General features: G+C 44.6%; 2 protein-coding genes across 2 annotated transcripts; one reads left to right on the forward strand and one right to left on the reverse strand.

Moving 5' to 3' along the window:
* Positions 1 to 11,810: 11,810 nt before the first annotated feature.
* Positions 11,811 to 12,564, reverse strand: LOC108021945 (uncharacterized). The gene has a single exon (XM_017090772.2). It carries the CDS (start codon positions 12,483 to 12,485, stop codon positions 12,084 to 12,086), a length of 402 nt encoding a protein of 133 aa, XP_016946261.1. The 5' UTR covers positions 12,486 to 12,564; the 3' UTR covers positions 11,811 to 12,083.
* A 1,486-nt stretch (positions 12,565 to 14,050) lies between these two features.
* On the forward strand, positions 14,051 to 15,598 carry LOC108021941 (putative inorganic phosphate cotransporter). Its single transcript, XM_017090768.3, has one exon. It carries the CDS (start codon positions 14,168 to 14,170, stop codon positions 15,572 to 15,574), a length of 1,407 nt encoding a protein of 468 aa, XP_016946257.1. The 5' UTR covers positions 14,051 to 14,167; the 3' UTR covers positions 15,575 to 15,598.
* Positions 15,599 to 16,195: the final 597 nt, after the last annotated feature.

Genomic DNA, 16,195 nt, shown 5'->3' on the forward strand with positions numbered 1-16,195 from the left:
TGTCCAAATATTTATAATATCTACGGGCCGGAGTGTCCGGAGTGACAGACGTCAGAAGTATTGATGAGAACCATCGTATCTGTGCAGTAATCGCAGGGGTTGCGACTATCGAGTGCCCTGTTTTCCGCTTAAGGATATTATCATACAAGTAATTGAAATTGGCTTTAAAAATATATTTTTTAATATTAAATAATTATTAACATCTTAAATAAAAGATAATTTAATTTAATATAAGAATATATATTTATAATTTAGATAAATCGAATTTTTAAGAGAACTGTATACTGTTTGATTAATTTATTTAAATTATCAAGAGTTGTTAATTTATTTCAAAAACGAAAAATTATACTTCAATTATCAAAATTTTTGATTGATTAATTTATTCCATTTATTAGAAGTAAATGTAAAATGTTTTTTTATGCATAAAAAATTTACAAATGTGTAAAAAATATAAAAGGAAGGTGTAAAATACTTTGAATGTTGAAAGCGAAGGAAAGGTTACCGTTAAACATTTTATTTTTTCTATTTCTATTTTATATTTTAACCAATAAAACATATGTTTTATCCCAAAACAGCACGCCCTCAGTGAAACACTGGGTACCAAGAGATGCACTCACTGCGATCGTGGCTCGATCGCTTCCAGTGATTCGTGGCCAGGATCCCTTGGGGAATAATTAGCCGGCGAGGAACGTATCTAACCCGCTGCCGGCTTCATTAGTCCCGCCGAGATAAAGATACATCCAGCCATGGAGCGACTGCGCCAGATGTTGCCATTGATCGGCGACACATGCCGGGTCCGGGAAATGGTCAGGGGTACTGGCGTGGTATCGGCTCGCTCTGGGATCGGTGACAAGTGCCGGGTGCCGGGTGCCGAGTGCCAAGCCGTGTCAGGCCGAGATCGGCAGGCCACATAATCCGCAGCCGACGGCACCTGATCGTACGATCTCTCTCTCCGGCCAGCCATCTCACTCTTTTGTTTCTTGTTTTGGTCGCCGGACAATCAACACAAATTTGTTGTTAATTAATGGATTGTTACTGGCGAACTAGAAATGCCCGGGGGATGGATATTCCCCGTCGATCAGTAAATCCGAGCACAACAAGTGCGTGTGGCGTATGTGTGTCAAGTGAGCCGCAGATATGTGTGGCTCTAAATTCACGGAAAGTTATCTATCTGTGAATTGGGTGTGCATTTCGGCTCGGCAGCGGTCCATTTGCAGCATGTGGGGCCCTCGGAGATGGCGATAGCAGTTTCGGGGAATTTTTCAGATGACGCTTTAGGCAAATCACAGATAGTGATTTTCTGGAATTTTCTAGATGACGTTCTGGCCATTTAGTTGCCAGATTTCAAGGAATATAAACCCCTTTCTTCACATTTAGTTTGAGTTTTACATGGTCGGGTTTTCACATTAGTTATAAGGCATAAAGCTTGCTGATTCTAGAGGTTCTTGTGCCGTTTAGTAATTCACCTTGAGAACTTATTGACTGTCAAAGATGCTTTTAGAACATAGATTATTAGGCCCCATAAAATATGGATTAAACTAAAATGTAACTCTAAGATACTTTAAAAAATATAGTGATAAATAATATTAGGTAACACTCAAATAACTATATCTTTAAAACTATCCACACATCTATTTACTTAATATTCACCACATTTTCCCCTGGCATCTCCATTTCTGAAGCTGCCTTAAAAACTTAAAATGGTGCCATGAAATATAGATTTAACTGCAAGATACTTTAAAAAATATACTCACAAAGAAGTACCCCAGTAACTTATAACTATGCCTACACTGCAATAAAGTTGTTTCATCTGTTTCCCTTATAGTCACCGCATTTCCCCCTGGCAACTCCATTTTCCCGCCTGTCTGTGCCAGTTTCACTCTCAGTTTCCCCAACTCCTGCTCCTTGTCTATGCCACTTTGGCTGGCAGCCCTTTGGAAATTAACATAAATTTAACGTGCGGCTGGCGTTTAAGTTTACTTTCGCCTAATGAAATAATCAGCAGCTGCAAATCCTTATGGGCTGTAAGGCCCCTCCCCGGCCGTCGTTTCGCCAGTTTTTGGCGGCCCACGCGTTTTACGCTAATTGATATTGCAGAAATCAAAGGCTGCGCGCGGGCATTATGGGGGATTTGAGGGATATCAACTGGTCGGAGGTCTGGAGTCTGGGATTGCGGATAGCGGATCCTTGACTTCGAAGCGGGCCATTTGTAATTACTGCAGACTCTGATTCCTCCATCATATATGTACTAAAGGTGGCCTCTTTTGTGTGGCGGAAGTGAAATGGTGAGGATAACATAAATTAGTATGCCGCCTGCAGGCATCTCCGGTATTTTGCCATAGCTTCAAGTCCACTTACTTACAGATCCATAGGCAAAATAAACATGCACTGGAAGATATAGGTCTACGATTGTGATTTTACTCACGACTTTTGGTTTTTATTATCAGAATTTTGGTAAAATATGGACAATTTTAATAAATCCTATTTAGAATTGTATTATATTAATATAGGGAAATTAAAATACATACTAAAATCCACCTTCTAAAATATTTTAGGATCCTTTAGCCGCCATTTGGCTACGGCGTTTCCGCCAGTGTATTGGAATGTGCAACCACATTTATCTATGCATCTGACTGCAAATACATTTCTCTCTTCAACCGTGCGAGTGTGTGGCACCGCAAGTGTCATAACGGAAATTATGCATACAATTTTACTGCAAATTGCGCTCGGCAAAATGTTGTCACCTCAGTGCAGTCGAACCCCCAAAAATCCAGCTCCATCTCCGGCTGCTCCTCCTTCTCCTCCAGCCTCAACTGCAACTCACTTAAGCTGGACATTCCGGAGCCGGTTGCAAAGTATTTACTGGGCAAATCCGAGGACTTAAAGCCAAAAACCGGACGATATTATTGTCCTCGTCGTCCTGGCAGCACTCAAATGAACTAAGCGGTTGTCAGGACGTACATATATATATAAGTATCTATGTATCTATGCATCTGTGTATCCCAGTATCCCTGTATCTGTGTATCTGAAAGTTGGGCTGGGGTTACGGAATCGCCTCGGTTGCCTAGTTAGTCCGACTTGCCCTTATCAATCGCAGCTGAGCTGCTTGTTTTCATTGGATTAGACAAGTTTGTTTTGCCTCCGAGTTCGGCGAAGAAAGAAGAACGATGTTGTGCGGCTTACTGTTGTGGCAAATTAAATCGGTATTTGTATCTGCATCTGTATCTGCAGCCCGTCGCTCGTCTCCTGTGATTATGGGCATTTATTGCCCCGGCTCTCGGCATCCGAATTCCCCTGCTGGCCACATGTCAAATTTGTATTTATAATCCTTGTGCTTAGTATCGATTACTTTCCTAACCAAAACGGATTAAGGCCAAGTGACCCAGTTACTTGCGCATATGGGCGAGCACTAATTGAATCAATTTCGGTGGCCAAAAAGACTGTGATTGCGGTGGAGGTTTATTAGCCTCATTCGAGGTGAAAAGAAACTGCAGCAGAAATGTCCTCATAATTGGAATTGTGCTTTCATCTACTAATTGGAATTTAGACTTTAATACAAAAATAAATCAAATGGTTTTTAGGCCACAATCCTCTACACCTTCGACTTACCAATATTCCAAAATTATTTAAAGAGCCAAGGAAACTGTGCACTTGCAAGGGCAAACAAGCGAGTTGCCGGAACTTAATTGATGGAATTTTAAAACGCCAACAGGCCAAGGTCCGGCATTATCCTGCCCAGCCTGGCATTCCCAATTAATTGCACAATTTGGCCAAGAAGCGCTGCAAACTTGGCTGCCAACTTTGCGCAAGGACGAAGGCACCAAGGGCGTGGGTGTGGCTCCTGGAGGAGCTCCTCCAGCTGCAGTGCCTCAAAGTCAGTTTGCCACAGCAACAGGTCAAAAGTTTCCGGCCACCAAGTCCAAGTCTCGATCCTGGTCGGTGGTGCAAAGTTTTAATAAACTCGCCAAAGACAATATTCCATGCCCTCAGTGTGCATGTGCGGGGCTAACCAGGACAATAATTTGATTTTGAGGACGGCAGCGGCACAGCCTGAGAGCAATTTGTTATCCATGGCCGGGGGAAGAGCAATTTTTCGACAGGTCGAGCGCAAAGGTTCAGGTGAAAGTAGGGAAAGTACCCACAATATCGGCGATCCAGCAGCACCGAGCCTAAGTCAGATGCAAACGTAATCCGAGGACAAGTGAGCTAACCGGTTTGACCCAATTTAATTAGACACCCGGCCCGAGGTGGCATTAGCACGAGCATTAGTATTAGTGTTGTGTAGTACAACCCCTGGTATTTGTCTTGTCCTCGCCACCGAAATTGAGCTATTCGGCTTGCAGCGGGCGCAGCTAATGCCGACATGCCAGGACATCGTTGCTCCTGTCTTGGGGTCTGCAGGGGGAGAAAATCTAGGCAAGTTGGTCAGCCACAGCATTCTAAAGGCCCATACAATACGATTTCACACTTTGGGTTCTGTAATATAAATGCAGAAAACAAAAAATAAATTGAAGCATTTAAATCTCAATTCAATTAAACCTAATATAATAGTTTAGATTAATAGAATGTTATTAAAAATATATATACATGAGGCCAAGATAATAGTATTGTTTTTAATTTTCTTTCTTACATTTGGGCATCACAAATATTTATTTAGAATATATTGGTCATTACTTTACCTAAAAAAAGCTCTTGAGATGTAAAACCTCCTTAATGGCAGACTTGTTTTGTATAACATGTTTAAAAAACCTATATATTTATAATATATTTGATACCTTTTTGTTTATATTTTTGTAATACCTTTTTATATATAATCTATTTTATAACACCTATATATTTATAATATAATATATTACCGTTTATAATAAATATTTTATAAAAATCTGGGGATTTTTGTTTAATTAATATCGGTTTCCAAGAATAAGCGAAGTAAATTTGTGTGAGGTCAGAGGCGAGTGGTTTTCCTTGTCTTGGGTTAGTAAAGGAACCAAATATAAAACTTCAATATGTAAAACATATTTATATAAGTACAGGCTCCGGATCCATTGTGTTTTTATGGACCTTCCCATTCATTACCTGTCCCACCCAAAATCTCTAGAGGCGACTCCGTACTTAATATAGTTTTGTTGGCCAGGCCAGGCTACACAGGCCCAGTGGCGTGTGGTTTCCCTTAGTGTACGGACTAGTAAGCCGGATTAACACATCAGGCTGTGGACAGCGGATCGGGAGGTTGGGGGAGGAGGCCCCGAAACAGGCTGTATTAGAGGGGCCGGGTCCTGACACCGGAATACATCTACGGCCACGAGAACACACGACATTATTGTAGCGAAAGACAGCAGTCGGGCGGCTGAGCAGGAGCCAACAATTAGTGTTGACAGACATTGCACTCTGCCAAAGTCCCCGGGGGAATTCGAAGGCTTGTTCTACACACACGCACGGCTGGCTGGGTGGCCGTGCGCCCACCCACACACCCGGGCACACACACGCCCTATCCATGTAGTCGCATATAATTTGAGTTTTCCCCGTGTCGTGTCAAACTGCTGGGAAATTTATGTTTAGTGCAAAGTGCCTACAGATTGGCACACGGAAAACGGGTCTCGGGTCCGGGTTTTTCCCCCAATAGCTGCGCTCGACGTTGGCCCGACTTGTAGAACAGTGGGTATTACAATAAGTATGACAGCCGAAAGTGATGGGCGGTGGTGGTGGGGATAACCTCTTTAAAAGAATGTTCTGCCATAGTAAATAATTTAATGATCACATCACATCATATCATATTATAGGCGTTGTTAGCTGGTGGTGGATAGGCGGGTGCTACCTCAAGCTGGAAACATCATGATGACCGAGATGCGACTCCAGGCTGCTCCATCCAGTTCAGCATCTCCATCCATTTATTTCTATATATATTCGGATTTTTAGGTTACGTCTGTAGCAACGACAAATAAAGATAACTTACGATTTTCCGGGAATTTTGACGAGCTTCTGTCTTATACTGGTTGATCACGTCCTCTCGGAAATTCTTCACGAGATTCCGCCGAAGCGCCTCGAGGTCATCGTCATAGGGATTTTCTTCTTGGCCACATTCGAATACTTGCAGAATCATCTTTTCCAGGACAAGCACTTCGGTAATGCGATTGAACTCACTACTCTTGCTTGCCATTGAGGGCAGATTAAAGCAAAGGTAGACAAGAGCCACAAGCAATGGTCCAGACATGAACAAAATTAGCGGAATCATAGCAAAATTAAAGAAAAAACGCGGCTTTTAAAGAAGTTTCTGGAGAAGTGGACAACTTGACTGCGAGAAGGCGAATGAAATGATGCCGAAACGTCTGCCAAAAGGAGATAGCAAGAAAGAGAGTTTTGCTTAGTCAGCGAGCTTCACAGGAAATGAGGTAAGCAAATACGCTACGTTATGCTTACTACGTATAAACGGCAGACTTGCAAATAATAATATATCGATAGTCGCGTGCTGCTCAACAAAGCATGGTCACACTTCGTTGGAACCATTTGGGGAAGTTCATTGGCACCTCTAGCTACAATGCATATTATTTACCCCAGAAGACAAATATTGTCATTTCCTCAATTTCCTTTTCTAATTAAAAAAAATGTTTTTATACGAATCAATAATTTGGCACTTAAATATCTTCGTTACGTGATTTTTACAAGTGTGTACACACTTATAATGTGAAAAAAGTTCCAAAAGCGTTTCTGCCAAGCAACTGAGTAACCCTACCTGATTTCTCAGTAGGGTGACGATGATAATTTCCCAAAGAAAATTATAAATTCCTGGGCTCATCAGCTTGTTTATGTTTCCTGCTATAATTAAGCGCTTAAACGGCGTTTAATTTATAACTGGTTGAATGGCTTTGGCTTGGCCAAGAAGTCAACATTATTAACATGTCCGAATTGCTGAACGCTCCAAAGGAGTTGGAACAGCACAGGGGGGCGTGGCTGGGAGGCTGGCTTGCTGGGTGGCCGCCTCCCCTTGCATATGCTAAACAATTTGGGGTTTTGTTGCAGCTGCTTGCAACGACCGCAGGGGCAGCCGCAGTCGAAACTCGCCCGGCCACCCACTCATTACCACAAGCAGCTGCAGTGCAAGTATGCCTAATATTAATATGGGGGAGGGGTTCTCGGAATGCTGATGGTGTTGAGGGGGTGGAGAGGGGCGGTCTGGTAGTACCACCAAAAGGGCAAGGGGCAAATAATCCTTCACTCAAGCGATTGGCCAATTTGTGTGCCAGTGTTTGTGCAGCTGCCCCACGAAGTTAATGAAGTGCCATGTGGTGAGCCATCGTGCCTTCCCAAGGACCCCACGTTTTGTTGCCTACTTTCAGGATCCGTGTCAATTTACAATTGAAATTGAAACAGACAATGCCAGTGTCAGAGCTCGCTGCTCTCCCTTTTTATGGAAAATTCACCGCAGGGGGCAAAGACGTAGCCAGGAGTTTTATAAGTGGGGTAGGTGATAAAAAGACGTTTTTTTATAAAAAAAATATGTATATATATGTTGTTAGGTTTGATATTATGCCCACAGGTTTTATTTCTAATTAATAACAATTATATATAGTTAAAAATATTATATAAAAAAGGATAGTAAATTGAATTGAATGATTAAATTTTAATGCTACATTAATATGCAAGTATTAAAAAACTGTTCAACTGTCCCCTTTTCCTACCCAACTACGCCCCTGGCATGAGGCGTGCTTGCCTTGAAAACAAAGTGGCACAAAAATGACATTACGCAAAAGAGGATTTATTTAGTTTATTTGCAGCATATCAGCAGCCATAACTGTCAAGTGGATGTAGCTATTGTTTTTTGCTCCCATTGGTGTAGGTGTTGTTGTGGCCATTGTTGTTGTAGCAGCAGGAGGGGGCGACATGACATGGTGGGCGGGGCCTTTCATATGAGGGGTGCAAGATCTAGAGCGGCCATCATCATCAATCATTTTGATTTGCGCTAAAAACTATGCTATGCTTTGTTACAACAATGCTGCAATACATAAACTCAACAACAGTACAACAACGTACAACAGCAGTACACCAATGGCCACACAACTACACCAACGTACTGGCAAATAATAACAAAACTATCTGTTTGCCTGTACGTATATAGACCGAAGACGATAAACTACAGTAGCAACATCAAGAGGGGCAATTGCCAGACAGAATGACAACAACATTTCATGTCGACAAGTTGCGCTGCCATTTCACTCTCTCTTTTTCTGTGAGCCCTTTTTGCTGGCAGTGTTTCCCGGTACTTTTTTGTATTTTCCACTTTTTTTGCATAATATTATGGGGGGGGCTGGGTTTTTTTTTTTGGGGGGAGTGACACTATGCATGCATTAGGCGAACATTAATGGAGAACAAGTATTTTTACTGCTCGCTCGTAAAGCTGCTTGTCAAATATATTTTGTGCATATATCGCTGTGTAGTTTTTGTGCTCTTGCCGGAGCTCCTTCTTATTTCGCAGTCATCCTTCAGCGAAGGGAATATATATGAGAGACATAATGAAATTTTAATTAAGCTCAAGCAGCAAGCAGAATTAAAAGACGAAATGTGCGCCTTTTAATTCAATTTATAATTACACTCGGCAGCCGGGTAGGTAGATCTATCTCCCCGTCTCCCTCTCACACTTCTGCTCTATGCCCATCTCTTTCGCCAGATATATACCCGTCTCTTTCGTCTCTTATTCGCATCGCTGCGAATCAATTAAAAAGACATTTGCGAAAATGTTGCCAAGGCAAATTGAAACTGAAACGACAACACGAATGCTTAAATGAGCGAATAAACGAAGATGCGACTGAGATGGCAGGAAAGAGACGGGTAGCATGGGGGGCGAAAGAGACAGGTAGTGCGCGGAGGATGCGAATGAATGCATAAATGAATGCCACATTGCACGAATGAATGATGATGGCGGCGGTGATGATGATGGCGGTGCAAGTGTGAATCCGACTGTGCGACTCAAGACGTTCCTCCGCCTTCTCCAGTTAAAGGACCTCCCAGCACCCAGCACCCAGGAACCATAACCAGAGCCAGAACCCGAGCCCAGGACCTCCCATTTGGCCAATCCCGTAGCGTCCGCCATTAATGTAATTCAATAACCTTCATCTGGCCAGTTGGCCATGATGATTGTTGATTGTTTTTCATGCGACGCCAGAGCGCCTCGAAATTCGCAATTAATAATTGGCAGTGCGAAATGTGCGATGTCTTGAGTTCGATGCGATAAATATGCAGTTAATGGTTAAACAGCTTCGGTGGGTATTCACGTTGAAGGACTTAAGAAAGGTTCTTGAAGGCAGAAATAGTAATTGCACAACATTTGAGGTTTCGTCAGTCAAAAATGTACTCATATTAAAAAACGTATGTTTAAAAATAAACAAATAAAATCAAATCATTTTATGTTATCAAAAAATAATTAAAATCTAAGCAAATGTTTTTTTATACATTTCAAAAAACAGATAATCGTTTGAGCAACTTAAAAATAAGTGAGATTAAAAGCAAATCCCAGCCACTGGTTGATTTGCTGCAACTTTTTTACAATGGTAATGGATACATTACCATTTGGCTTGTTAGAACTTCATAATCTGGCTATTGGCCGACATCCAGCAGTGGCAAAAAAGCCCCGCTCAGATGACAATTGTCGCATAGCTGCATCTGCTTCCCAGCCATCCATATGTGCCATTTGCGAACATAATCCACAGTGCCACATTGCAGCGCCGCCCTGCTCGCCCGGCAAACAGACATAAATCAAAAACTCAACGAAAACCTTCAAAACGTTCAATATGCGAACGCCTTGGCCCGTGGCCCCCAGCCATTTCTCATTTTTCACTTCTCAAAGAGATCCTATTCCGATTCCCAGCCCGATCCCCACTCCCAATTGCACTAATCTCGTGCCATGCAGCTGTCCCCCCTTTTCGCTTTCGCTGGAAACTTTCTAATAATTTCTATTTGAAAGCCCGGCCAAAAGTTGTGCGTGGTGTGCAAAACTGTCATAATTCATAAGTCACCCCAAAACCCCGAACCCGAACCCGAACCCGAACCCAAGACCAAGCCCCAACCAGAAACTGAAACTGAGGCCAAAGGGAATCTGAATGGGAATATCAGGAGGATGGTTAGAGTGAAGCCCGGGCTGTCTGTGTATAATTACATGGTTCAACTGTCACGGCGGAAAACAAATAAATGAGTTTCGCTCGCAAAACTTTGTGCTTTGTGCAACTTCTGGGAATCGATCCGCAAATATCGGAGCACCGAGTGCAGTGGCATCGTAGGGCAGCCACCATCAGCCATTAAATCGAACCGTCTGACCCACTCATCAATCAATCGATTGGGCGGCAAGCCATGTAAATTCTAAAGCGAATCAATATAAATGCCACCTGGCTGCTTGGCATTCAAAAATTAATTCAGATTGCAATTCCTTTGAATTATACGCATCAGCAAACTATGATTTCTCATGAAATATTAATGCCGGCATGCGACATTTGATATTTGGCGATGTGCGCTTTTGTTTTTGTGCCCCATCGCCATTGCCCCATCGAATTGTGCACTGGGAAAAAAGCTGAACAAGGAAAGCAAGAAAAAAGGTTTCGTTTTTCAGTGGCTCTAAGTATTTTCACTTTAATGCTTCTTAAAATAGTTGCCTTAAATGTTTTGCAATTCAAATTAGGTTAATAAAATTTTAGCCAATCATTTTTTTGGGTTCAATACCATGTGGTAAGTAGCAATTTTTTTTAATACTATAATCTATTTATGGCATTGAAAAAAATATAACATTTAATATCTTTAGCTAATTAGGATTAACAGAAAATATTATATAGCTATATTTTTTCTAAGTTTCTGTCCATCTTTCTGAGGTACTTTTCTCTGAGTGCACCCATAGAGCCGTGGCCAACTTCGTTATCATTGTCAACATGCCGTTGAGTGCCGATTCTCGAGACCCGAAACCCAAACCTCGAGTCCCGACTCACGACTCTCGATTCTCCAATCCCGGGTCCTTCGTCCTCGCCTCCGCATAATCAGAGCAATTTCAAAGTTGCGTCTGTCGGAAAGGCACAAAATGTGGCCTCCGTGTGCACCCCTCTCATTTCTGCCCACCACCTCTCGACTTCGACGGGTGGCTCGAATTTTTTTGGTGGCTTTTTTGTTGGCACTTCCGTTTTGACACCGGCGTTCCGCTACGTTTCACGGCTGCCATTTCACCTGGCTTCACGTCCCACCTCGACCTCGTCGTGTCTATCAATGCCGGGCCGATTGTCCTGGCTGCCGCTTGTCAGCCGGAAAATGTGAATTTATCACACGAGCACGTACGCGTATTCCCCGTTGTCCTTTTTTGCCAGGCGGGCCATCCGGACGAGTGGGTGTCCTGACCGTCCCACACAAAAAAGCACCGCCGCCCATTCGCTACCCATTCGTTCAGATTAGTTAATATTCGCATTTGAATATGAGCAGGCGCGCTTATCTGGACCGGAGCACACGGACTTCCTACCGGGATCAGCGTGCAGCGTAACAGCGCCTCTCTACGCGCTTCTCAAACCGTCCAGCTAAATGGGCCAAAATCGCAGACAACAGCAGCCTGTCTTAATTGCATCCTGCTGCTGGCAAATTCACTTCTGCCACAATTAAGAGCCAATTTCTGGAGCAAGGAGCCCCTAGGGGGGGTTTTCTAATCAGCGCGACAGGAGGTTGTCGCGGCTGCATTCGCTTTTTCGGCTTCGCATCGCTCCTTTGTTTCCGCAGCCGGGCCACCAAAAAGCCAGACAACCGAGCTCAAAGGGGGCCAGAACGAAGGATGCTGCCTCTGAAGGATAAGGGCTGCTGGAAATGGAGAGTGAAAAGTTCAGGGCATTGAAAAAAATATCGAATTTAATAATATTTATCCTGGCACTCCTGGTTTTAAAAGCCTAATGGACACTTTCACCTATTTACTTAGGTGTATTAAAATATTTACAGCACATATACAAACAATTTGGTGGATTCATTCTCCCTGTGTGGTGGCACTTTCGTCTTTCGCCGTCAGGAAACTGCCGTCATCTGCCTTCCAATGTGGTTTTCTAATGAAATATTCAGCGAAAAACGAGGAAGTGCCTCTAGCTGAGAGGGTTACTCGATGTGATTTTGGTGGTGATCAGCAGGGGATCTCCCTCTTCGGCAAAGTGGTTGGCATTCGGAGCACTCTGGCGGTAGAAATGAGGTGGCAGGGCTTTCAGGCTTGCGTTTCTGGCGGGGATCTGCTGACACTCCTGGGCCCCTATGGGCAACTGATGCCTTCGAATGGGCACTGGCACCCAAATGTAGCTACGTGTCTGCAGCACATCCTGCCAGTGCATTCGATTGGCCCGGCATATGTGACCTATGCTAGTGTCGTACCTCAGGGCCAGTCGGGTCATCGTGTCCTCTTGGGAGACTGGATGCCTTAGCCAACACCACTCGGATCCCCCTGGCCGATGGTCCTGGATATTGGGAGCCCGATCAGCCGCCCGACTGCTCATAACTTATGTACATGCGGGAAAAGGAGTAACGAAACGATAGACCTATTTGTTTTTTGTTGGGATTTCTCTGAGGACTACGGCAGGGCCAAGCAGTCTTCATTATATTCGCATACTCGGCTGGATATTCGCAGCTCCTTTGATGCCGATCATCTGTGTCAACGAATGTCAGTCTGCGGGCGTCCGATTCGCGGTTTATGCAAATTACTTGGCATACATTTCGCCTGCCAGTGCGTCGTAATCAACTCATGGGCCATCGCTGCGTATACGTAATCAACTCAGGCGGCGCGTCGTGTGCGAGCGCATAATACGCCCCGTTGGCGGGGATGGCGGGCGAGATGGAAGCACTGCGTCCGGGTCAGCCGCAAAGGTGTCGTCATCCGAGCACCGGGGCTTTTCCGCCTTTTTCCCCGTTTTTTTTTTTTGGCCCTGCTTAAGCAGCCTTCTTATAATCCCTTCTGCGGCAGCCGTGTTTCACGCAATTCCTGCCGGGATAATGCCGGGTTCTCAGCGAACATTGGGAGTAATTTACGGATTAGTCATGGACTTGGTTAATTCACCCTCCAAATCACTGTTGAGTGGGCCGCAGTTGGATATTAAGTATTAAACGACCCACCTAAATATCAAGGATTGTCAGGTATAAAATAAATTTGAATGATTACATTTACTGAATACCATCGTTATTAACACACATTTAAAGTATTTTTAGATTATTCCACAGCCACCTTGAAGAAATTCAGCAAAGTCACCCCTGGCCAAACCTGTCTTCACTTCCGCATCCAATTGAATTTGTGTTGTTTGCATTGGATTAAACCCAATTTAATATTGCCGAGCCTCCCTCGCAAAAAAGTAACCCCTAGTGTTCTACTCGGGGTATATCCCCCTGATTCCGGCCATATTCGTTCGCCTTGCCAATGGCTTCATTTGCCTGCCGTAAAATATGCGACATTGATATGAATGACAAAAGCGAGCGGAAAAGGATTCACCCCGTCGACTGACTGGGCTTCAAAGTGTCGGATTGCGTGCCGGGGTAATCTAGTGTGAAGTCGTTTGACTGGATGAATTTAATACGGGTTTAAACGATGCTTTGCTTTTTTGCTTTTTTATATGCCCTACCATAATAATTTTTTCATATTATTAAAAAAGTCACTCAAAGGATTTTTATGGGGACGTTAAAAAATTATCCTGGAGATAAGAACGTTTAAAGCCAGCTGTTAAAAACCAGACTTATGTAAGCTTACCAAGGATTTAATAAATGGATTTGGGATTACACCTAAGGAAATGGAAAAGGAAAAATAATTATCTGCCTATTGAAGTTATATGTATATTCCCACTACCTATTTTTGTAAATTAAATATTATAATGTTTTTTTTTAATGTGACATATATTATTTTAGATGATTACATGTTCAAATATTTTAATCTAGTGGAATAGTATTTAATATTTAATATTTAAATTAAATATATAATCTTCGAATATACCATGTTTGTTTCCATGAGAAAACATCTGTAAACTGCAGAGTCTCATGTGCTTTCTCTAAAATGTCAAAACAATTGGTCATATCTGCTACGAGTGTTCCTTGGGTGAACTTAAATTACTGAAAAATGTGGAAATAGCATTGTAAACTCAAGTAAGCACCACATTTTTGCCGCACAGCACCCGGAAAACAGGCGAGTAACCTCCACATGGCCAACAGAGGGGGCGAGGTGGCGGAGATCAGGGAGCGCTATGCCTCGGACAAGGAGATCCCCAGGTGGCGCAAGACCCGCTTCCTCGTCGTCCTGATGCTCTTCTCCGGCATGGCCAATGCCTATGTGATGCGCACCAACATGTCGGTGGCCATTGTGGCCATGGTCAACCACACGGCGATCTCGGAGGCGGACTCCGGGGCGCAGGGTCGCTCGCTGGAGGACGGGGAGTTCGTGTGGAGCTACAAGGTGCAGGGCTACGTGCTGTCCAGCTTCTTCTACGGCTATGTGATCACCCAGATACCCTTCGGCCTGCTGATCAAGTACTTCGGGGCACGGCACTTCCTCGGCTGGGGCATGATGGTCAACTCGCTGGCCGCACTCTTTGTCCCGATCTCGGCGAGATCGGGCGGTGCGGTGGGCCTGTGTGTGGTGCGATTCATCCAGGGCCTGGGCGAGGGACCCATTGTGCCCTCGTCGCACTCGCTGCTGGCCCTGTGGGTGCCCCCCGACGAGAGATCCCTGGCCGGAGCGGCAGTCTATGCGGGTGCCCAGTTTGGCACCATCGTCTCCATGCCCCTGAGTGGCCTGCTGGCCCACTACGGCTTCGATGGCGGCTGGCCGTCCATATTCTATGTCTTCGGGGTGGTCAGCACCATCTGGTGCGTCCTCTTCATCTGGCTGGTGCAGGAGAGTCCGGCGGTGAGCACTCGCATCCGGGAGGCGGAGCGGCAGCACATCCTGCAGGCCATTTGGCAGCAGAACCAGCCGCTGGAGATGGGCCAGATACCCTTCCTGGCCATAGCCAGGTCGCCGCCCTTCTATGCCATTCTGGTGGCCCATGCGGGTCAGAACTATGGCTACGAAACGCTAATGACCATGCTGCCCACCTACATGTACGGGGTGCTGGACGTGGACATCCAGTCCAATGGGCTGATATCCTCGCTGCCCTACCTGGCCATGTGGATCCTGGCCATTGTGTTTGGCATGCTGGCCGGCTGCCTCATCCGGCGGCACTGCTCCGTCACGCTGACCCGCAAGTTGATGAACAGCTTGGGCCAGTACGGGCCCGCCGTGGCCCTGATCTCGGTGGGCTATGCCCACCACAGCCTGTGGCTCACCTGCCTGATCTTCGTCGTCGGCATGGGCCTGAACGGAGCCATCTACTCGGGCTTCAAGATCAATCACCTGGACCTCTCGCCGCGCTTCGCCGGCTTCCTCATCGCCATCACCAATTGTGTGGCCAATCTGGTGGGTCTGCTGGCGCCCATGGTGGCCGGTCATGTGATCGACGAGAAGCCCGGCGTGGACAACTGGCGGATTGTCTTCTTCATTGCCGCTGGTGTCTTCGTCTTCACCGCCAGCTTTTACAATGTATTTGCCAGTGGCCGGCCGCAGTGGTAGAATCGAAATTAATAAAGAAAAAAGAGTACCAGAAAGTCATATATAATCATGGAAAATGGCACAAATCTGACGCAGACATAGAAACTGAAACCGAAACGGCGACCATCAGGACATCAATCAAATGGCCACATGTCCTTTGGCCTGGTCGGGCCATTTAATTTCGCATTTGTGCCATTTATTTTATGGCACATTTCTGGGCCTAATTAGCAGGCATCCGATGGCCACTTGTCCTCGTCATGGTTTTGGCCAAAACATTCGCCGACACCCGAAAATTGTCAGGCCATCAACAGGGCGTTTGTAAATTAACAATGATTTATTCGAACCCGTCTGCCCGGCGTATCCAACATTGTTGGTCATGTTCAGCGGGAGCATTCAATGTTCTGGATACATTTTTGGCTACATCTGCCTCAAGCTTTATTTGACACATTTTGAAATAACATGTACTACTGTGGGCAAAAATTAAGGTGAATTGGCATGTTTCGGGAGTTGGAAAAAACGTTGGCACTAGTGTATCTTTTGGGGAGGGGAAAACTATAATGGGGATGAAATGTATTGATTTAAATGTTTTTTAAGCAAATCAGCCGAGAATTAAAATATTACCAAATTCTAAAAATGGTTGAA

This window comes from Drosophila biarmipes, chromosome X (assembly GCF_025231255.1).
Source record: "Drosophila biarmipes strain raj3 chromosome X, RU_DBia_V1.1, whole genome shotgun sequence".
Lineage (NCBI taxonomy): Eukaryota > Metazoa > Arthropoda > Insecta > Diptera > Drosophilidae > Drosophila > Drosophila biarmipes.

Bases quoted from the DNA above. Each gene is read 5' to 3' on its own strand.
- LOC108021945 (XM_017090772.2), bottom strand. From the start codon at position 12,485: ATGAGCAGTCGGGCGGCTGATCGGGCTCCCAATATCCAGGACCATCGG.
- LOC108021941 (XM_017090768.3), top strand. From the start codon at position 14,168: ATGGCCAACAGAGGGGGCGAGGTGGCGGAGATCAGGGAGCGCTATGCC.